At 37.7% G+C, this 21,064-nt stretch overlaps 6 protein-coding genes and 1 non-coding gene across 9 annotated transcripts; 2 read left to right on the top strand and 5 right to left on the bottom strand.

The window, feature by feature from the left end:
- Positions 1 to 749: 749 nt before the first annotated feature.
- TRNAL-AAG lies at positions 750 to 830 on the bottom strand. Its single transcript has one exon. It is a non-coding gene; the product is annotated as a tRNA-Leu (tRNA).
- Positions 831 to 1,857: 1,027 nt separating this feature from the next.
- Positions 1,858 to 2,669, top strand: LOC117637762 (classical arabinogalactan protein 26). The gene has a single exon (XM_034372763.1). The coding sequence runs from the start codon at positions 1,979 to 1,981 to the stop codon at positions 2,378 to 2,380; it is 402 nt and encodes a 133-aa protein (XP_034228654.1). The 5' UTR covers positions 1,858 to 1,978; the 3' UTR covers positions 2,381 to 2,669.
- Positions 2,670 to 2,977: 308 nt separating this feature from the next.
- On the bottom strand, positions 2,978 to 5,644 carry LOC117636376 (protein NETWORKED 3A-like). Of its 3 annotated transcripts, none has more exons than XM_034370848.1 (3): positions 5,535 to 5,644; positions 5,249 to 5,360; positions 2,978 to 3,801 (listed from the first exon to the last, which is right to left on the bottom strand). In XM_034370848.1, the coding sequence occupies exons 2-3, from the start codon at positions 5,334 to 5,336 to the stop codon at positions 3,122 to 3,124; spliced, it is 768 nt and encodes a 255-aa protein (XP_034226739.1). In that variant the 5' UTR covers positions 5,337 to 5,360; positions 5,535 to 5,644; the 3' UTR covers positions 2,978 to 3,121. The 3 variants fall into 3 exon arrangements, with proteins under 3 accessions (XP_034226739.1, XP_034226740.1, XP_034226741.1); XM_034370849.1 differs by having other exon boundaries at positions 5,249 to 5,353; positions 5,535 to 5,637; XM_034370850.1 differs by having other exon boundaries at positions 5,249 to 5,367; positions 5,535 to 5,637.
- Positions 5,645 to 6,770: 1,126 nt separating this feature from the next.
- LOC117638203 (F-box/kelch-repeat protein At3g18720-like) lies at positions 6,771 to 7,832 on the bottom strand. The gene has a single exon (XM_034373332.1). It carries the CDS (start codon positions 7,758 to 7,760, stop codon positions 6,828 to 6,830), a length of 933 nt encoding a protein of 310 aa, XP_034229223.1. The 5' UTR covers positions 7,761 to 7,832; the 3' UTR covers positions 6,771 to 6,827.
- Positions 7,833 to 8,289: 457 nt separating this feature from the next.
- LOC117637395 (tubby-like F-box protein 3) lies at positions 8,290 to 11,311 on the bottom strand. Its single transcript, XM_034372274.1, has 5 exons — positions 10,241 to 11,311; positions 9,732 to 9,819; positions 9,348 to 9,477; positions 9,087 to 9,266; positions 8,290 to 9,004 (listed from the first exon to the last, which is right to left on the bottom strand). The coding sequence occupies exons 1-5, from the start codon at positions 10,583 to 10,585 to the stop codon at positions 8,542 to 8,544; spliced, it is 1,206 nt and encodes a 401-aa protein (XP_034228165.1). The 5' UTR covers positions 10,586 to 11,311; the 3' UTR covers positions 8,290 to 8,541.
- Positions 11,312 to 12,338: 1,027 nt separating this feature from the next.
- Positions 12,339 to 15,923, top strand: LOC117637291 (sodium/hydrogen exchanger 2-like). Its single transcript, XM_034372142.1, has 14 exons — positions 12,339 to 12,454; positions 12,717 to 12,924; positions 13,029 to 13,147; positions 13,249 to 13,346; positions 13,452 to 13,511; positions 13,670 to 13,716; positions 13,814 to 14,008; positions 14,197 to 14,310; positions 14,419 to 14,519; positions 14,640 to 14,741; positions 14,865 to 15,003; positions 15,087 to 15,149; positions 15,233 to 15,316; positions 15,413 to 15,923. Exons 2-14 carry the CDS (start codon positions 12,748 to 12,750, stop codon positions 15,767 to 15,769), a joined length of 1,656 nt encoding a protein of 551 aa, XP_034228033.1. The 5' UTR covers positions 12,339 to 12,454; positions 12,717 to 12,747; the 3' UTR covers positions 15,770 to 15,923.
- A 201-nt stretch (positions 15,924 to 16,124) lies between these two features.
- LOC117637292 (heterogeneous nuclear ribonucleoprotein A1-like) lies at positions 16,125 to 17,793 on the bottom strand. Its single transcript, XM_034372143.1, has 2 exons — positions 16,477 to 17,793; positions 16,125 to 16,349 (listed from the first exon to the last, which is right to left on the bottom strand). The coding sequence occupies exons 1-2, from the start codon at positions 16,728 to 16,730 to the stop codon at positions 16,259 to 16,261; spliced, it is 345 nt and encodes a 114-aa protein (XP_034228034.1). The 5' UTR covers positions 16,731 to 17,793; the 3' UTR covers positions 16,125 to 16,258.
- Positions 17,794 to 21,064: the final 3,271 nt, after the last annotated feature.

A 21,064-nucleotide genomic window follows, 5' to 3' on the forward strand; every position in this document is an offset into this window, starting at 1 on the left:
CGGCATGCATGGCATGCTGCTGTGTCTGCAAGATTGTCGTTCCAAGTGGATATTCCAAGTAAAAAAGCAAACTAAACGTCAAAAAATGTATGCAACAATGTACAATTACGTTAGATAAATTGATTGTTGTCATGGCATTGGTGTGGTTGTCGGAGAGGAGAATGATGAAGTTGTGGGAGACTTTTATTTCACTAAAAAAGTAATAAAATTATAGTTAATTACCAAATTATATATACATGATAAGCAAGCACTAAATTAAATTAAGTGGTCAAATTGTATAACGTGGTCTTGTTGGGGGCACGTAGGAAGAAATTGGCCTAATGATATATGCATGTGGGTGGATGTGGATGCGGGGAGCAAAAGAAACGTATAGATTACTTGATCACCATAACATGCAAAAATGGTTGAACATATGAATGAAACGTGCTATGAAACCCTTACTAAATCTCTGATGGGGATCATTCACCAGAAATTTTAAGAACCAAATAAAGTGTAGAATTGACTGCCAACTGAATGATAGTGACAGTGCATGGCTTCGGAAAATGGATCCAAATGCATGATTACTTTTCCACTGAATTGACACCAGAAAGGGCCTTTCATTTCTTACCAAAAGTTTTTAGAGTTTGGGACTTTGCTTAAAGAATTGATCAAACCCAATGATATACGACTAGGGCCTGGGCCAATATAAACCAATGCGGGCTTCAAATGCTGGTCCAAAACCTAAAATATAAATATAAATAAAAACAATCTGTTGAGAGTGGGATTTGAACCCACGCCCTTTCGGACCAGAACCTTAATCTGGCGCCTTAGACCAACTCGGCCATCTCAACGGTTGATAAATGGTTTCTAAGTCTTTATATATATATACTATTGTATCGTGGTCGCTTTTTGACATCCTGACGGCTGATTGTATGTCTGAGTCACCATAAAGGAGAAGAGATATTATTCGAAGTAAAAAGGCAAACCTGCTGATTAAATAAAGAGAAACCAACATGCTCTACTAAGCTGTCTGTTCCAATATCAATCCAAAATACCACAGCCCATCATTCTACAATCTACAATGCTCTCTCTCTCTCTCTCTCCAAACCAAACCAATTAGTATCTAAATCTACCGGCTACCGGCATAAAGTATGGTTCTTGATTGCTCTAACGGTCAGAAAAGCAGAGACCATGATCAGAATACTATTATACACAAACCCAAAAAAAAAGGAAATCATCATTGTTTGATCATTAGCTGACCTCTTTCCAAATTTCTATTAAGGAAATGACTTGGGAGTTATATTCATCCAACTTTTGCTTAAAAAGAAAACAGCATCAAGTTTTGAAATTTTTTGCTCCATTGACAAAACAGTAACTGGGTTGACATTAGAAATTAGAAGAGTGAGTGTGACAGTGTCCAAATAAACAACATTTACCCAAACCCAAATTTCAATTTTTAAAATTTTTCACTCTGCAGACTGTTCTGCGCTCTGTAGATGCAAGTAGCAAAGAGTATAAACCAACATATCTGCATCTGTAGCCATCACAAGTTACCAACAGAGCATGCCACTAACAGAAACTGTCATTCAATTAATGCTGCAATGTCTACATGCCAAGATTTAAAGCCTAATAGCAGATTCACGGACCAACTGCAGGCTGCGGCAAATGAAAGTTAAAAGAAGAAGAAGAAAAAAATGCTTAAAGGGAAAAGAGACAGACACCTCATCCTCATGCTGTACAGAGGAAAATCACAAATGAAACCTTGTCACTTAGCAGCACATGCAGAGCTGTATTACCATAGCAGCTTCCAATTGTATTTGGCACTTTGTGTTTCTGTCCCCACCACCACTTTCTCTCACAAGACCCTTTTAATCCCCTACTTATTCTCTCCAGCTCTTTACTCTTCCACCCCCTTCTCTCTCTCTCCCCAAAAGACACATTTATTGAACTTCCCTTACTATTGTCAAGTGTAGAATTTGATTGATTATATCATCATTTAATGGCTTCCTTTTGCTCATTCTTGGCAATGTTCATGATCTTCATGGCTTCCCATTCTTCCCTTGCATTGGAATCTCAACCAGAAACTCAGTTTTCAAGTATATCTGCTGCACCAGCATTGCTTCCAGGTGCTCCTCTATCTTCTTCTCCAACCTTATCTCCAGATATTTCTCCTTTATTTCCTTCTCCTGGTGGTGTGCCACTTTCTCCAGCCGAGTCATCTCTGCCCACCATCCCATCAAGCCCGAGCCCTCCAAATCCAGAGGACACAGTCGCTCCTGGACCAGGATTGGCTTTTGCACCATCAGGGTCTCTGCCAGTTTCCCATTCATCTCCTGTAACTTCATCTCTGCCTCTGAATGTGATTTTGTTTCTTGGCTTGCTGGTTTGCTCGTTTGTGTAATGCTTATTTCTGGTGTGGTGTGTGAGTGTGATGTGAGAGATTTTGTGGTAATTGGAAAGAGAAAAAAAAAAAAAAAAAAAAAAAGCAATGTTGGTGGAAAGCTTCAATTATTGTTAATTCATAGTGGTTTCCACTTTATGTTTGTAAACTATTTTGGTTAAACTATATAGAATGCTTTAGTGTGTGATGTTAGGTAAATGCAGTTCGTGGCATTGTTATGGATTGTGATAGGATATTGTATCCAAAATTTTTTTAGAAAAATAAAAGTTGTAAGCCTTTCAGTCTTGTACTTTACTGTTTCCATTCTTTTACATTCCTCTCTCTCAATGCATAATTATTGTTTCAGTTTTGATCTTTCTTTCACCTCTCTTGTTACGAGTCTTATGAATTGAAGAACAAAAAAACCCTTCATTCTACTAGATTCTATTCATAAATAAGAATCTGAACCATAAGAACCATTGATTTTGATTGATCATTGTGTCTGCTGCAAAGACGCATAACTTTATATATTAACCAAAGAATCTTGTACAAAATCAAAATTATATTTGAGTAAAGACAATAATTGAGTTACAGGCAATGCAAATAACACAGAAAGAATATCAAAATGTTAGAGCTATTTCAAAGATAACACTTCAAATTCCTAACTTAAATTAAAGGGGAAAGGCCCCTATAATCGATATAGACATCTAAGTAGACTGTGTACTACAAATTATACATTATTACAAACATGTAAACATACATCTAGAGTGCAACAATTGTAGGATGAAACTTTGGAGACCTGTTAAACAACTTCCTTAAAAATGTCCCTGTGAATTTGTTGCACTCAGAGGGACTCGAATTTTTAGGTGATTCTCTGGCAAGGCACTTCTTTCTTAGCTCCACATTCTCCTCTTTGAGCATATCCACGGCTAAACTTAACTGTCTTATTACCTCTCTCTTCTCTTCATCTTTCTGCTTTATTTGATCCTTTTGGATTCTGTTCTCTTCCTCAAGCTTCTCTATTACTTCCCTTAACTTCCTCACCTCATCATCACTAACCGCACCCGAAGCCTTCTCTTTCATTTCTTCATCAACTTGGGTTTCATCATCCGGTTCCGGATCATCAACTTCAGACTCGGAGTACTCCTCAGGTTCAAAAGTTTCGGAGTGGCTATCAAAGTTCAGATCCACCACGCTCATTGACTTCTCAGACTGGCATTTGGAGGAAGAGAATGGAGACCCTAATGTTGTCAGGAGACGAGTTCCTGGATCTGATTTAAGTTGATCATATCGCTCAGCCAATGACCGGTGAGCTCGATAAAATTCTTCAACCATGCTGATTAGCTGCGGCCGCTTCTTGTAATACATCTCTGCACGTTGAGCAAAGGAATCTGCATCTTCCTGAATCAGCTTTAGTATGTCCTCTGTCTTATGCTCTAGGTCTGCCATTGAAGGAAAGAGACATCCACCAATCATTTAGTGACGTGAAAACATGAACAAATTGGTAAATGATACAACTTCACTTAGGGAGAAACTATTGCAACCTGGGAAGCATCCATGAAAATTCTAATCTGAGATCATGTTACTGCTTGCAACTCCCAAGAGTTGTTGACCAAAAATAAAACAGCAAGTAGAGAGGAGAACAAAAATAATGGGGAGATTCATATTTTTATTAGAGAGTCCCACGGCCCCTCTTAACTTTCTTTGTTCTTGTACAATATGTATTATGTTCCTAAGAAAGGTTGTTTTGAAAATAACTAGATTCCAGTGGGTCCAAAACAAGATGAGGCCATAAACATAAACAGTAGATATAAAGTCTATGGAGAAATCATTCATAGAAAGGTAAATATAAAAAGACTTTAACAATGTCTTTGGAGGGTGGACCTTAGTAGCCTAATCTGCAGTGAGGTGAGGACCACCACCACAACTCCTTGCATAATACAATCATCAAAACACTGACTTTATATATCACGTCTAAGAGCCAGAGCCATATGATGAAAAGATATAGTACACCTCCGGGTGGGTGATCCAGGGTTAATTACACCAGCCCTATCCCCTCCCGTTTCTAGTCTACCATTCCATCATGGGTAGGGTAGGGGACCATGATGATCAACTATCATAGTAAATGCTAGTGAGGTAATTAGTCAAACACCCAAGAATTAGCTATTATAAGTCTTTAGAAATTATACAAAACTTCATCAGAAAGTGTTCCGATAGTTGATTCTTGTGCTAATCAGAATGTTGTTAATGGGAGAGTTATCTTACACAACCTTGTTTAAACCACTGATCGCTAAGTTCCTCAACAATAAAAGTTACCAAAGGCGATATTATAAACAAAGGTGGAACTTTTCCCCTGGCGCCCATGGTGCTTGATCCAAGAAACAAAAAGTTAAAACATACAATTAAGCTTTAAAAAAATGCACTTCCCACATAAGCAAAGCCACCTTTTGGATTCATATCCATGAATATTTTATAAATTTTAATCTTTTTTTATTGGGAGAGGTGGTGGGCTAGCCATTTTGTCTTTAAACTCGGTAAACAATAAGCTAATTCATGAATCTTAACATCAAATTTCTTCTACAGAAATGAAGGTGAGTAATCCCACATGTCTTTTTGTTAAACAATGCCAATAGGGTAATCAATTTGCAATCTCACCGACCATTCTTCCCAGCTATGTTCACTCAAATCGCATAAAAGTTTTATACTTTATACAGGTCCCCACCACAACAATTAAAAAAGACTTCAACTTTCAAATTTCAGAAGTGTAGAAAGAGGATTTCAACGGTCAAGAATCAGAAACATTTAGCACAGTAGCTAAAAACCCAAACCAAAATAAAAAATAAAAAATCTCGATCTAGAAAAAACAAAAAGGAAAAGTGAAGATGGTACCAGCGAGGGTGGTTTGAAGCCATGGAGAGCGTCTGGAGTTGCTGTGACTGTCATACAACCACCAGTGTGTAGTCTGCTGCCTCGTCATTTCTTCTCCTTGCTTACCTTCAAGCTTGAAACTTTGCACAATCAATTTTTACAACTCTCATTCAACAACCCAGCAACCCAAAAAATAAAATTTTAATTCGCAAATTAAAAAATAAAAACCCATGAACTCCTACCACCATAAAAATTCAAACTCAAAACATGAAGAGAAAAAAAAACAAAGACAGAGATGCAAGAGTACCTGGTTTCTGATATTCAGCAGAGAGCCTCTCTCTCTCTCGATGTTGGCACTGTGGAGCTTTCGCAGAGAGTGGGAGAGTTTCTGTGAAAGAGTACGAATTTAAATACACTCCCTCGACCTTCAAAATTGTTTTGTCAACATATACTACTTGGGATTTTCACTTCAAGCAATCAGGGTCCGACACGTATTACGTAGGCCTTTGGACTTTTGTCTCATCCCAAAATTACAAACTTACCATAGCAAAATTCAAGGCGGATTCAAAACTTCAGATTTCTTGCAATTTTACGAAATTACTCAACTTTTATCTCATGTTTCCATAATACACGAGGGTATTTTAGGAAAGTGAGATTTTTGTGAACATTGACCGCGTTGATCCTAGCTGGATCAAGGGCGAGGGAGCGTAGTGGGGGCCACAACAGAAGCAGAAATATGAATATAGAGGGAAGGAGCATAAATTGACCCCCCAAAAAAAAAGGGATGGAGCATAAATGTGTAACGGTCATGAATATGAGATCCAGTCACAGATACACTTCTGTATCTGTGTGAGCAAAAATGGTGACTTCATATGGCTTTTAGAAAGAAAGAAGAAAAAAAGGAAAGTGGTTTGTGGGTTTGAATGGAAGGCACACCAACCATGATGAACATCTCGATTGTTTTAGGCACATAATTAAGCATATATATTGTATAATTTTCACATAAATTAAGCCCGCATTTAGAGAGCATATATGGGTTAAGTGAGTAGGTCGGAGTAGTGAACTCACTTCTTTACACTTAAATGTGTATATTCTTCCTTGTAATTTAGATTATCGCTTGTAATTTAGACGTAATTTATACATCTAACGAAGTGTGTGTTGGATGGTTGTAATAATGAGTATTAACTCATATTGTAGACATATGCTTGATGAAGCGCATAATTATTCATAGTCAACTTGCATTCATATGAGCATATCTCTCTGATGATATCATATATGTTCATGCCCACCGATCACATTCTAACTTGATGAATGTTGAGAAATATAGAGTTCCCTCATCACCTAAAAGATATGAAAAGTGTTATTCAGATAATGTACTAAAAGAAGGTCGTCTTTTTTTCATTATAAATAAAAAATCACATGTTTTCCCATCATCAACCATGTTTTTTTTGCCAGAAACTCCATATGTTAATTCACATGAACTCTTTTTGCATTTCTGAGAAAGTAAATGATTTTATTTATTGTAGCTAAGAAAGAGTACATGTATGAGTAAAATAAGAAATAAGAAATCTAATTATTATTATTATATGACACTTGATTTCTAGGAGCTTTGAATCCAAATTGGGGCATAACACCAAGAGAAGAATCCTGCATCAGCGACCATCCCAAAACCATTGCTCTTGTTGTACATAAGACACTTGGATTGAGGCCTATAATCCGCCACAAAAACCTTCTTCTTCTCCATCCCAACAACATTGCTTAAACCTGGAACAGCATAGGAACCATAGGGACCTAGAAACAGTGTAACATCATCACCCAAGCAGCCCAAGTCTACCTCTTCCCATCCATACGTTCCTCCTTCCACTTTGAGCCTCTCAAGTTTCTCAGCAAAAGATGAATCTGATTTCTTCTTCACTGCAAAGATTTCTCCATTGAACTCAAAGAAATAACTGTGAGCCCTCTCAAAACCATTGCCACGAACAATGTTCCAAGTCCTCAGTTTAGCATCAAATGTGGCAATTTTTCCATATGGATCCACACAATAGAAGCATCCCTTGTTATAGATGGCTTGGATCGAACCACCGAATAAGCTTGGATCTCGCATGAAAACATGACGGGTCCAAGTTTCTTGTCCCACAAGCAAAGTGTCAATACGGACGCCAAAGACGCTAGGCATCCTATAGGTGAAAACAATGCAATCAGGGGAGGTGGGGGAGGCTGAAAACGCAGCAGCAGTGATAACGCTGTGGTGGTATGGGAGGTTGATTCTTTGACGCGTAAAGGGGTTGAAAAAGAAGAGGGAGGAGGTGTTGCGAGACTGTATGAGCAACCAACCAAACCCGGATGCGAGACACTCCGTTTGGTCCTCAAGTTCTGGAAATTTGATGAGCTTGGAGTTGGAGGTGTGGTTTTTAGGGTTTAACCAAGCATGATTTGATTCCCCAGAGAATTCTCCAAGCAAGAACAACATGGGAATGTTTTTGTTGGTTTCAGATTTGTCCTCTTCGTGATGAGATTCATAGAGACGACCCATTATCGACGCAGAAGAATTTGGAAACGGCAAACAAAGAGAAAGGAAAAACTTTGAGGACTGATGAAAGTGATAGAATTGTACAACTTGTTAAGACTTGAGAGTAAAATCGCCAAATATATAGAGGCTTTATCCTTTCCCAACTTGGAAAGGAAAATACATAGTTAGTGGGATTTCTTGTTAGGTGAATTGGTTCATCTTTGGGTTTCTAAATTCTAAAAGGTTTTGCTAATCCAAATTCTGTCCATATGAAATGAGGAGTGAGGCCAAAACCGGGATCCTTCAAATTTGTTTCTTTTATACAAGCAAAGCAACAGTAGGGATCTATCTAATTCGACATGTCAATAATATTAACCTCGGATTTGTAATTTTACATTGAAAACTCAACATATATAAAATATTAAATTAAACTACGTAAGTATGCCTTGGAAGGAGCCCAGACCAGAGGGAGCGTTTCCTCTCTCAAGGATTGTGTTCCTAAACGAGGCAACGTGAGGCCCAAGGCATATGCCTAGCTTTCGGCCCGGCCCAATATTTTTGAAGACAATCCAATCCTACTGTATTTCTCGTATTTACAACCAAACAGAAAAGAGAGGAGGCTTATCGTTCTAGATATGAAGGGAAATAATGTTTAAGCAAAATAAGATTTTGCACATCTTCAGAATACGAAAAGCACTTCTGAAAAGGATAAAAAGAAAAAAGGAAACAGGTTTTGATTTAAATACAGACTACTGGAATTCCAAGCATTACGACTGTGGATTGCAACCTGCTTAGCGCTTGCCAATCATTCACAAGCAATCTTGGTGTCAAAGCTGCTCAGACAAATTGCAAATGCCTGAAAGGCTGAGATTGGATACTGATAATCCATGGTGAATACATCCTTGCCCACTTTTCCAAACTGGAGGATGACATTCTCATGCTCCTGGCCAGCAGCAACTCCGTTCTCTGGGGAAGCAACAAGCTGAAAATTCTTGACGGAAGCAACTGTTACTCGTCCATTGAAGTTGAGACACCAGCACTGGAGTTGTTCATGCCACCTAGGCGCCTTGTTCCTCAATACCAGCATACCTCCATTCTCGCCAGACTCGAAATTCTCCATCTGGGTTGATGTTGATCTGAAAAAAGGGAGGGATGGAAAACTATCCGGGTTGCTATGCAGAAATTCGGTCTGTGTGGGTGCCACGCCTCCTGGCTCAACAGCACGGGCAGGGATGGCATCCATTACACACTGCATTCTCCTCGGACCTCTGATTTTGATGGCAAATCAATCACAGTATTTATAAAAAACATTACTCGAGAAAAGAAAAAGGAAAGTTATGTTTCTCGTACCTGGAACCCAAGACATTCAACTCATAAGCAATGTGGGCCACAGGGTAGTTGCCAGCAGGAACCCTGGGGGAGACTTGTTTCATATTTACAAGCCTGGTTGAACGACATTTAGTGACTTTGGCTCCAGTATTAGTAGGTTGCGCATCATAGATTGTGAACTTAGTGCCCAGAAAATTTGATCTGTTAAAGGAAAATGGGATGATGAACTTAGGCCTAGAAGAGGATCAAGAACTAGTCATCTCACAGGCCTGACAAACATACCTGAGCTTTCCGACAAAGCCACTGTTCCCTTTTGACACATCCTCAGCATTTACAGAGATGATGTAGTCTGTGCAGGTTGGGCGTCTACACTTTTTTGCAGCAAGAAGGAACTTCCCATCATCAGTTGAGGCTGGCAAGTACAAAAGCTAAAACAATTAATATTAAAAAATTACATCTGAGAAGGAGACTCTAGAAAACTTAACCTTGTTTTCTGTGTTTTAGTAACTACGTTGTTAACAACCAAATTACTTAATGAAATCCAAAATTAAAACCACATTACGAATCCTACCATGAGCATTACAGACAATGCAAAGAGCACAGTAATCCCAGCAAAAGCAACATTAGATCAGCACAATCATTCGGGACAAATATTCAGTAAATCACCTTGATTTAAACCCAGAAAAAGATAATATGTCTGGTTGCTACGACTCCGTTTTATATAACACTGAAGAAGGGATCCCCTTTGACCAGGCTGCAAAATATAAGCAAAGACTTCAGTTGTTATTTAAATTGATAACAATAAGATTAACAATTCTTAACTCCTTAATAAGACTTCAATGACGGAAAAATATTTATGAAAATGTTTTGCTGAAGATATGAGAGGTAGCCTTAGTAGTTTCTTTTGCATGCACATTTCAATACAACAATCATCAATCAGCCATTATTTGGGAAGCTACCATTGCTACATACAATATAAGGATCTTTTCCTGACTCTGCAAATCAGTTTCAAGATATAACAATGTAGCTCATCAAGCTAAACAAAAAATACAAACCAGAGGGGTATGTTATAACAAGCAACAGATTAAAGGTAAAACGAATACATTATACAACAATTAGATAAAAACACGAACAATTGATTCTTTGTAGGAAGGATATGGGCCACTATCTCAAACCTGCTTCAAAGAGATTGGGAATGTCAGCTTGCCCGAAACTTCTGGGGATTTCACAATCTCTTTCATGATTTCTCTCCAATTCCTGCAAACACCAGCACAAGAAACTACATTTTTCCGAGGAGGCCATGTATCATCAGATGCCTCTATTCTCATCAACACATCCCTCAAAAGCTCCGGTGGCATGTTAGCCCAACAACTCTGCTTCAAAGCATCAACTCGAAATGAGGTGGTATCCTGAACCACCCGTTGAGACCTTGATCTTATACCAAATTTCACATCAAAGCTTTTCCTAGAAATGCTCCCAAACTCACCTTTCATATCTTGAAATATACTCTTCAAAGACATCACTGAAATCCCAGAAGCCTGAAATGCTAAAAGCTATACTTTTAATCAAAGGGGACAACCGTTGATAAAAAATTTCTTCCCCCCAGCACAATTCACTACAAAATGTTACATCCGCACTCCATTTTTCATCCCAAGGTCTTGTATACACAGTTTTCAGCCACTGATGCACTGTTTGTAGATCTACAAAACTATTCAACCGATATATACTACACTGATAAATCCAATAACCGAAAAACTAAAGATCAACTAAGATAAACCGCCAAATCCAATCAAAGTTTGTCACTTTTCCATAGATCTCTCTAGAAATACTTTCAAAAAACACCCTAAAAGAAACTGAATGCCAAACATTCCTGATAACCCATGAAAGCTTTATACTTTTACAGAGATTGAACCACACAAACCTCGGAAACCAGCTTACAGGAACATCTACAACGCCTAGTAAATACCAGATTTTGAGTCAGGGAGAGGGACTGAAACCCATTTTCCAAGGTTGGCAAATGAATGTAAGCGCCGAGGGCTGTAAATTAGGGTTTGGTGATCAGTGTTTTGTTGTCTGTGCTAGAGTCCCCGAGACAAGTGATGGGCGATGAATGATAGATCCTGTTACCAGTACACTGTCTTATCCAAGCTACTTCTTATTGGGCGAAGTCGATTGGTTCCGGGTTTGAATAGTTTGGATGAATTGGACATTGGTTCAAGTTTAGCCCAACCCAACAATGAACAATTGTTTTGCTTTAACATTATCATCGGAACAAGATTATTCTTGCAATGAATTTAAGATAACATGACATTTGAACTTGACCCAACAAAGAAAAAAGACATTTGAACAAATCTGCCATGATAATCTCATGTGGCACAATTGAGTGCAGTCCGCATCCAAAAAAAATAATTGAGTGCAATTAATTAAGTCCTTGAACACTTATGTATTGAGTCACTTGATTTAAGTTTTAACGGCTAGATATAATTCAACCGTTGAAAATTTTTTAGCCATTTAATGGCGCGTAAATATTAAAATGATATAAACTTTTAGCGGCGCGCAATATGAATGACCCAATCAGTATATATTATCAACCAACAACATATTATATTAATTTTGAAAATTTACTATTTTATAAAATCATTTTAATTATCATATAACACAAAAAGGACAACGTCAACAAAAAAAAGAATTACGAAATACATTTATATTCCACATATTTATTTATTGATTTATATTCTTCTTAATACGAATTAGTTTTCTTCACAACCTTCTTTTGATGAGAATGTTGTAGTAGTTTATTCGTGGACATTCTAAACTTAGTGATAATGTTTTAGCAGCAGTTGTTGTTCATTCATAAACAACAACTGCTGGGGGGCTAAGTTGTTGTTCATTCATAACGCAGCGTCAAGGGTTTCTCATCTTATTTTTATTTTTTCTGTTGATAACCGTCATAAAAACAAGGTTAGGTTTTTTTTTTTTTTTTTTTTTTGGTTACCCAAGAAATAGAGGTAATGCTACGGGCATCAACTCTTAGACCCAAGTTAGAAAAGGCTAGACATTCACAGGTGGCAGTTCTTGATTGGCAGGCCTTCAATTAAAGATTTTACTTTCCTATTTCCAAAGCGGTAACAATACTCGCGTAGGGTGTACAACAAGGTTAGAGCTGAGCTGGGGCCCACTTACTCGGACGGCTCTGATTCTCCTGCGACTTCAACGCATAAAAGGACTCCGTCTTCTTTCTTTTCTTTCGCGGTCTTTCAAGTCTCTTTCTCTCTGGATTCTTATTTTCTGCTCTCTCCCTCTAAAACTATATATGACTCCTTACTCTCTCTAAATGTCAAATTCCATCTTGTCTTGCTGTAGATTGCGCGGCCATTGATATTATAGAGGTGCGCACTGTTTCTTTTCCAGTCCTGTTTGGTTTCATAGAAAGTGGAGTGGAGGAAAAGAAAAGAAAGTTTTCATTCTAATGTCTTTAAGCCTTACGCTCATGACTTGTTTTCGTTTCTATGTTTGAATTTTCATTGAAGTAATTTTATGCAGATTTATTGGTATTTGGAATTTATTTTCTTATGAAAGTTTGAGCATTATGTATTTTTTGATGGTGAAGTGAGTTGAGCCTTTGTGACGATTTGAGTTTAATTTTATCAGGAGCTTGCAGAGATTGAGTGGCTCCATCTCGATGGGTTTCCCTTTGGTCTCTGCTTTGATGAGACTGGGGGTGAAATCGACGACCACCGACGAAGCTCCCATAAATTCCATAACTTTATTCGTGGTGCTCCTTTGTTTTTGCATTGTGATTGGTCATCTTCTGGAGAAAAGTCGATGGATGACTGAATCAGTCACTGCCCTTCTCATTGTAAGTTCCTCCAAATTAAATGCTCTAGCTTTGGTTTACTGAATCACATGTCATTGTTTCGGAATTTTCGGATGATTTTTTTGTTGGGTTTGATTTGAATGCAGGGCCTTTGTACTGGAATTGTTATTCTTCTAAATACCGAATGGAAAAGCTCACGCGTCTTAGTTTTTAATGAAGATATTTTCTTCATATATCTTCTGCCACCTATTATATTCAATGCTGGGTAAGCCATGTATTTCATATCAATCTCATCTCAGCCTTTTATATTCAATGCTGCCTCATCATGATCGTGAAGTTTCCTGGTTTCATTATTTTCCATACCAGATTCCAGGTGAAAAAGAAGCGGTTTTTCCAGAACTTCATGACAATCATGTTGTTGGGTGCTGTTGGCAGTTTTATATCATTTGGCATTGTATGGCTAGGTAAGTTTTAAATAATCTAGCAGGCCAGTATAGGGCTGATATTGCAAGAGAAACTCACCAAAGCTACGGTTTATAATGGTTGCAACTTTTGTAATTTTGATCCAGGTTCGTTGCACTTATTCGAAAAAATGGACATTGGTTTCCTGGAGATGAACGATTATCTTGGTAATCTCTCTATTACTTTCTCATTTTAATCTACATAAATTTTGTTGTGTAATTACACTCTTGTGTGAGTTCATATTTGTGTTGTATTTGAAACATTTATTACTTCTTATTTTTGCCCCTTTATGCTCTTATTTTTTGTTTCACTTCTCTACCTGTAGCACTTGGAGCAATCTTCTCGGCTACAGATACTGTTTGCACCCTTCAGGTATGTATATTTTCCTCGTGGCCCTGTTTATTGAAACATAAAATCAGTGGATAACTAAAATTGTAAATCATTACTAAGTTTGTCTCTGATGTGGCAGGTGCTTAATCAAGATGAGACGCCTTTACTGTACAGTCTAGTCTTTGGAGAAGGTGTTGTAAATGATGCCACATCTGTGGTACTTTTCAATGCAATCCAGAGATTTGATCTCTCTCACATCAACTCAACCATTGTGATGGAGTTTATTGGCAATTTCTTATATCTGTTTCTGACAAGCACATTGCTGGGTATAGCTGTGAGTCTTTGTGCACATCCTCATTTTCTCATGTTCATATTATCAGCTTTCATGCATGACTGATGGCATTAGGGAGATTTCATGGTAGACCTGGACCGAAAAAGAAACAGAGAAAGATGGGAGTTCGGTCAGGTTTATAATTGTACCTTGGAAGACTAATTTTCTCATCTTCTCTTTTACACTTGCAGGTCGGATTGCTTAGTGCATACATCATGAAGAAGTTGTACCTTGGCAGGCACTCTACTGATCGTGAAGTTGCTCTTATGATTCTAATGGCTTATTTGTCATATATGGTGGCAGAAGTAAGAATTTGATTTACCCTCTTGGACTGAAAGCTCAATCCAGTTTGGTTTTAGATATTGACTGGTGTTTGACTCTGTTAACAATAACAAATTTTATTCATCTTCCAGCTGTTCGATTTAAGTGGCATTCTTACTGTTTTCTTCTGCGGGATTGTCATGTCTCACTATACCTGGCACAATGTAACCGAAAGATCAAGAGTTACAACCAAGTAAGCCAACTTTTCCAAAAGTTTAACATAGCAGACATGTATGTGTGTATAAATATACAGAGCATGGACAAACAAGTCACGTGTCTGTTTCTTTCTCATGTGCTGTTTTCACAACTGCAGGCATGCTTTTGCAACATTATCATTTGTTTCGGAGATTTTCATCTTCCTGTATGTTGGTATGGATGCCTTGGACATTGAGAAGTGGAAATTTGTAAGCGAGAGGTAACCCCTATATGTATACAAATGGACAGTTTGATAGTATTGTTGATGACTTTCCCTGCAGCCCAACCCTCCCATTTGTTTTAAAGTCATTAAAAGCTTATTTTTCTTCTTCTTTTTTAACAGTCCTGGGACATCAATTGGAGTCAGTTCGATATTACTTGGCCTGGTTCTGATTGGAAGAGCTGCTTTTGTATTTCCCCTATGTTTTGCTTCGAACTTAACTAGGAAACATCAGAGCGACAAAATTGGATTTAAGCAACAGGTTAGCTATTTTGGTATCTGTTGTTGAAGTTTTTCAGCCTCTTGAATTACTTAGTGACTGATTCATTGACAAAAATCAAACAGGTAACGGTATGGTGGGCAGGACTCATGAGAGGTGCTGTATCTGTGGCTCTTGCTTATAATTGGGTAAGGAATGGATCAAATTTAATGACTTTAGTTTACTTCTTGTTTTTAATGTAACCAAGTTTTTAATATGCTGTGTTTTTCAGTTTACAATGTCAGGCCATACTCAACGCCGTGGAAATGCAGTCATGATCACTAGTACAATCACAGTTGTTCTCTTCACCAATGTGGTAAAATTCCTTATCCACTTTAAAACTTTACTTGTTGTAAGACTGAGGCCTGCTCTTTGCCTGCTTATCACTTAAGTCGGTGTTTGGCAATTGCAGGTGTGCGGATTATTGACCAAGCCTCTTGTAAGGTGGTTGTTGCCACAACATAAACACTCAGGCAGCATCATGTCCTCTGAATTATTATCATCTGAGATGTCTCTGGCTATGCCACTCCTCACTAATGGAGACGATCCAAAGTGGGATATGGCCGGTGATAGAATTCCACGTCGAACTGTTCTGCGTATGCTCTTGATGACACCGGTTCGTTCTGTGCATTACTACTGGAGAATGTTTGATGACAGTTTCATGCGTCCTGTTTTTGGCGGTAGAGGATTTGTGCCATTCGCTCCTGGTTCACCCAACGAAGATATTGTGCACCAATCGGTACTTGGGGAGCAGCAGATAGTAGAGTAATATTATAACTTGAGGATTGATTGTTTTGCTGGGTTACATATATATTGGTGTAAATAGTCAAAATTATAACTTATAGGCAGGCCTCCCTCCCTGAGCCGTGATGTATTGTACATATGCAGACATTATGGAACTCAAGGAAAGAAATGGGATACTCTGACTAGCAATCAAATTACTATTCTTTTGACAGAAAAGTTAGCAGATTTTGTAGCATGCCTATAAATATATAAGGTCATCTGATTTTGAATGAGGAAAAGAACAAGATTCTTTCTCAATTAAACTTTCATCAAAGTAAACTATTACTTCAATTAACGATTATCTTAGGTGTCAATTTGGAAGTAAATAACAAGATTCAAAGTAACAGTTTGAAAAGATGATTCGGAATTCACGTTAAACTTTCACTCAGGGAATCAAATAAACATAAACTCAGCAACTTTAACATAAACATGGCTCCAAAGCTAAAAATAACAGCCAACTTCAAAACACATTGGATCAGAAAGGAGGAGGTCCGGGAGGACCATATCCGCCACGAGGGCCGCCAAAGCATTCTTGGAGCAAACCACAGCAGCACAAGCAGTAGAAGCTGCAACAACAACACACTTCAGATTTCAGTTCACAATTAACTTCATATGCATATATAGACAACTTTGCATAGAATAATCATTCATTTGAAACAAAAATTCAAATGGGTGTTCATAAATCATAATTACCAAGAAGATACCAGGTTGCATAATCCATCACCAAACCCCCCAAAAAAGCCAGGTCCACCCCAGAAACCACCGCCACCCCATGGCCCCCCAGGCCCGGGGCCCCAGCCACCAGGTCCTCCAGGTCCAGGGCCTCCCCAGCCACCAGGTCCTCCAGGCCCAGGGCCTCCCCAGCCACCAGGTCCTCCAGGCCCAGGGCCTCCCCAGCCACCTCCTCCTGGCCCTCCACCTCCACCGCCAGGTCCGCCGGGTCCCATAACTAACCCTTTATCTCAGAGTGCCAACTGCCCAGCAAAAGAGAAGAGAACCTTCAAGTCTGGAGGTGTAGCTGAATCTGATGATCCTAGTAAGAACAGAAAACCAAAGCCGAACTAAACAAGTTTAGTTGAATGTATATAAACAAAAAATGTGGGAAGTGGGAAGTGGGAAGTGGGAAGAGAGAGAGGCCGGCAGGCAGGCAGCGTGAGCTTACTTAACCTGGAAGCAAGCATTTGAAGATATTATGTACAAACACTTCTACCAACTCTTCACTTTAAACCTGCAAGTCAAACCACACAAGAAGACAACTATCCTTCTTCAACTTACCAGTCTTACACCTTGCAATCTATATGTTTGTCGGCAAGAAGAACAAAATTCGCCGGGAAATCTCTATCCCGTAGAAAACTTGTCGGAAAGGATCAAAATTCCCAAATTGGGATGCCACTTGTCTGAAACTTCTAGGCTCTCTATTTTTTTCTTTTCTTTTCTTTTCATTTTGCTTCTCGTTGGTTTCACTTTCAGGTTCATATATGAGCACTGGTTCATGCATGCCTCACGCTGCACCAAAATTACTGCCTCTAAAGCCCAATCGCCCCAAAAGGATGAAATAAGCCTGATTGTTGCCACAAACTCTTTTCTTTTCTTGCCAAACAAACAGTATATACTCGTTTATGATGTTAAAAACAGAGTTTTAAAGAGACAGAGAGAAAAGGGGGCCTCAGATTAGCATATTGGCACATTCCTCATCCCAACGACAACCCATGCGCATAAACGTCGTCGCTGCTTATGGCCTTTATGCTTCTCATCATCAGCGATTACTCAATTCCAGAAATCCAAAAATCCTGTTTTTGCCAATTTTTGAACACCCTTAACCGAATTAACCCACACAGAATCAATTTTATCATCACAATACATAAAAACAAAAGGAAAAGATTGGATCTTTCTGAAATTAAGAACTCACAAAAACAGCGAGCAAAACTCCGAATAGGGTTTTGATAAATAACACTGCCTGCCGTGTCAGAAGCTTTGCTTATATTTAGGATAAATCAAGTAGATTCGGGGCAAGTTTGGGATTGCAAAAAGTTAGGGCCGTTCCTTAACGTTTTAAGGGGTTGTTTTCGTTTTTAGAGAATAAAAATGAGGCAAAAATACGTTCGATGGCCCCAAAAGAGAAAACACTGAGAATGTTTTCATAAAATGAAAATAAGTTCATGTGTACTTGTAGAATACATAAAAAAGTTGTTTTCATTCTCATGGAAAACATTTTCATAAAAATAACTCACATATTATTATTTCAAATTGTACTAACAGACACGTTTTCATTATTTTTTTTTTCTAATTAATCTACCATATGCATTTTTATTTCCTGAAAATGAAAATTCGTTTTCTTGTTTTTATTCTCTGAAAATATTGTAAGAAAACATTCTCTGAAAACGTTACCGATGTAAGACTTTTGTTGTGTTTTGAAAATATTTTAAAAAGTGTCGCTGGTACAAAAAAACTGTGTCAAAATCGTTTGGTAAGTTTTAATATAAAACTGTTGTAACTGTGAATAATAACTAAAATAGACATGATGTTAAAAGTGTTATGCGTTAATCATGTGGTGATAGTGGTGGTGGTGGTTAAAGAGATAGAGGTGAAGGTGGTGGGGAAGAGGCAGTGGTAGAGGTGATGATGAAGGTGGAGGTGGAGGTGGTGGAGGTTGAGGAGGAGGTGGTAATTTTGGTGGTGATGGTGGCGGAGAAGGAGGAGGATGATGTGGTGGTGGTGGAGGTGGTCGAGTTGGATCTGGAGGCGGAGGTGTATTTTGGAAATGTAAAAAAATTCATCAAAGGTTCATCTCTGCTTATTTTGAAAGCAATTTTGAAAAGCAACTCATAACCTGCTTTTAAAAGTTGTTGTCAAAAGGCAACTGTTTTTAAAATAATAGGAATATTTTATTTTTACCAAATACTTTAAACATTGAAATAGGTTTTTGACCACTGAAAAAAAAAATCCCAAATAAAGATGGTGCCCTTGCAAATTTATGTGCTTCCAGTTTTACACCTAAGTGAATTATTATTATTTTGATAAAAGAGTTAACAGTTTAAATTAGGTTTATTTATAACAATGCCCTCCAAAACTACGATTAAAGCTCACTTTTATCATTTGGCTTATTCGAACTTGTGTGTAAAGAGACGAGTTCACTACCTTCACCAACAACAAGACCTCTTATTCAAGCCTCTTCTTTGAATTACTATACTAAACAAACTGTAACTAAGAAGGATAAAAGTGTAGGTAGGTGCAAGAATTGACAAAACACAGACATATTCGCAAAATATTAAGGCTCTGTTTGGTATCCTATTCGAAAAAGTAAATTCAAAAACTATTATTCTTTTTAAAAATATGAATTTTCAAATGGTGATTTTAAGATCTAAAAACTTGTTTGGTATTAAACTCCAAATTAATTTTAAGATCTAAAAAAATTGAAATTAAAATCAGAAAATCAGAAACCCTAGATTCCAAATTGAAATTAACAAGAGAAAAGAGAGAGAGAGAGAGAGAGAGAGAGAGAGAGAGAGAGAGAGAGAGAGAGATGGGAGAGGGAGGAGAGATAGAGAAGAGAGAGGGAGGAGGAAGAGATAGAAACAAGGAGAGAGAGAGAGAGAGAGAGAGAGAGAGAGAGAGAGAGAGAGAGAGAGAGGGGGGGGGGAGAGAGGAAAAAAAAAATCTCACTTTTTTTTGTTTTTAATAATGGAGGTGTTTTTGAGTTTTCAAAAATAGGCCTACCAAACGGGTTTTTGTGATTTTGGATTTAAAATCTATTTTTGAGTTTATGAAATTAGATTCAAATAAGATACCAAACAGACCCTAAAAAATTCATTTGGATTATGCTAGTTAGTGAGGACAGTAAGTCTGTCATCTTGAACACGAGTTTAAATCCTCTCATCTAAATTTACTAATAAGGTAAAATAATTAGAGGACCATAGTGGGTTCACACACATTATAAAGATGGGCCTCACTCTTTGGATATCAATGTCAGGCCCTTGCGCATATAAGAACCAAACCCAAACCCAAATGTCACAAAAGTTGGTCCTCATTTCCAATTGGCGAACCTTTCATCCTTTGGATTTGCATATAAGAACCAAACCCAAATGTCGCAAAAATTGGTCCCCAATCCTCTGAATCTGGATTGGACAGAGAGAGAGAGAGAGAGAGAGAAATCCCTTGAATTAGTGGTCCACTCTTAGTTGGACCATTAATGGCTAAAAGTATACGTACGTAGATTAATCAATGAAGTAGAGCCATCAGATCTATTGGGGGTTCAAGTTTTAACCATCAGGATTCTCAGGACCACGAGACCTATAGGCTGTATATAGTATTTAAAGTTTCAACTAGAAAAGTGCATTTGGCCCATGACATAAACTGCTCAAAAACCTACGGATGGAATTGATAATAACTCACAAAGTTATAACATCTTGGTGTGAGGTCTCACCAACTAGCTACAAGCCACCCATCATCAGCATTAAATTTAGATGTTTACGAATATATTCATTCTTAACATTAATAATATAAATAAATTCTATATTATTTAATTTTTATAAACAAACTCAAAAAATAACAGCTCGTTCTATTGAATTTAATTTTGATTATTAAATTACTTTGATGTCCTGTTGACTGTTTTGGATTTTTTTTTTAATGAGGTTTTGGAGTTTGGCTTGTTTTGAAAAAGCAATGACAGTTTTGTAATTTATAAGAAATTAAAAGTCTTTTTGTTATGTTATAAATAAATTTTTGGCATATTTCTAAAGTCTATTTTATATAAAATTGTTTTATAATTTAGACCTTTATATTAAGTATAATAGTGAAACTCCCTTCATTTTATTTCATATACAGAGAGACTGATAGTTGTGGGATGACAAAAAGGAGGGGGTTTATGATTAATCCTGCGCTCGCTCACACTATATATATTTAACATATCAAATCATTAAAACCGATTATATTTTATACAAGACAATACATATCTGGCTATTGACCATTGGCTAATTTTTTTCTTCTCATTAAACCCATCAGCTCAAGCGTGCTGGGGGGCCGAATCTTAATTTGTCCTGTTGTAGACAAATTAAGCAGAGAAAGTTTCTAGGAAGGCTGCCGATAGAACATGGTGCCGCTACTTTTCTTGGTAAGACCTACACATCCAAGCAGTACTTTATTTCTACACATGATTGATTGTGCATGTCAACTAAATATTAAGTCAGCTACGAGCTGTATCCGATTGTTTAGCATACAATTAGATTGGGCATCTATTCTACTTAAACGAGTTTTTGAAATATGTTATCGTCAGTCAGTTGTA

Source organism: Prunus dulcis, chromosome 8, assembly GCF_902201215.1.
Source record: "Prunus dulcis chromosome 8, ALMONDv2, whole genome shotgun sequence".
Taxonomy (NCBI): domain Eukaryota; kingdom Viridiplantae; phylum Streptophyta; class Magnoliopsida; order Rosales; family Rosaceae; genus Prunus; species Prunus dulcis.

Bases quoted from the DNA above. Each gene is read 5' to 3' on its own strand.
- LOC117637762 (XM_034372763.1), top strand. From the start codon at position 1,979: ATGGCTTCCTTTTGCTCATTCTTGGCAATGTTCATGATCTTCATGGCT.
- LOC117636376 (XM_034370848.1), bottom strand. From the start codon at position 5,336: ATGACGAGGCAGCAGACTACACACTGGTGGTTGTATGACAGTCACAGC. The intron at 3,802-5,248 runs GTACCATCTTCA...CTTCAATGGCAG, and splicing joins GCTTCAAACCACCCTCGCTG to ACCTAGAGCATAAGACAGAG.
- LOC117638203 (XM_034373332.1), bottom strand. From the start codon at position 7,760: ATGGGTCGTCTCTATGAATCTCATCACGAAGAGGACAAATCTGAAACC.
- LOC117637395 (XM_034372274.1), bottom strand. From the start codon at position 10,585: ATGTCTTTGAAGAGTATATTTCAAGATATGAAAGGTGAGTTTGGGAGC. The intron at 9,267-9,347 runs GTATGTTTGTCA...TTCCTTTAACAG, and splicing joins GGCTTTGTCGGAAAGCTCAG to ATCAAATTTTCTGGGCACTA. The intron at 9,005-9,086 runs GTACGAGAAACA...CATCAAAATCAG, and splicing joins TTGAATGTCTTGGGTTCCAG to AGGTCCGAGGAGAATGCAGT.
- LOC117637291 (XM_034372142.1), top strand. From the start codon at position 12,748: ATGGGTTTCCCTTTGGTCTCTGCTTTGATGAGACTGGGGGTGAAATCG. The intron at 12,925-13,028 runs GTAAGTTCCTCC...ATTTGAATGCAG, and splicing joins CAGTCACTGCCCTTCTCATT to GGCCTTTGTACTGGAATTGT. The intron at 15,317-15,412 runs GTAAAATTCCTT...TGGCAATTGCAG, and splicing joins TTGTTCTCTTCACCAATGTG to GTGTGCGGATTATTGACCAA.
- LOC117637292 (XM_034372143.1), bottom strand. From the start codon at position 16,730: ATGGGACCCGGCGGACCTGGCGGTGGAGGTGGAGGGCCAGGAGGAGGT. The intron at 16,350-16,476 runs GTAATTATGATT...TTGTTGTTGCAG, and splicing joins TGCAACCTGGTATCTTCTTG to CTTCTACTGCTTGTGCTGCT.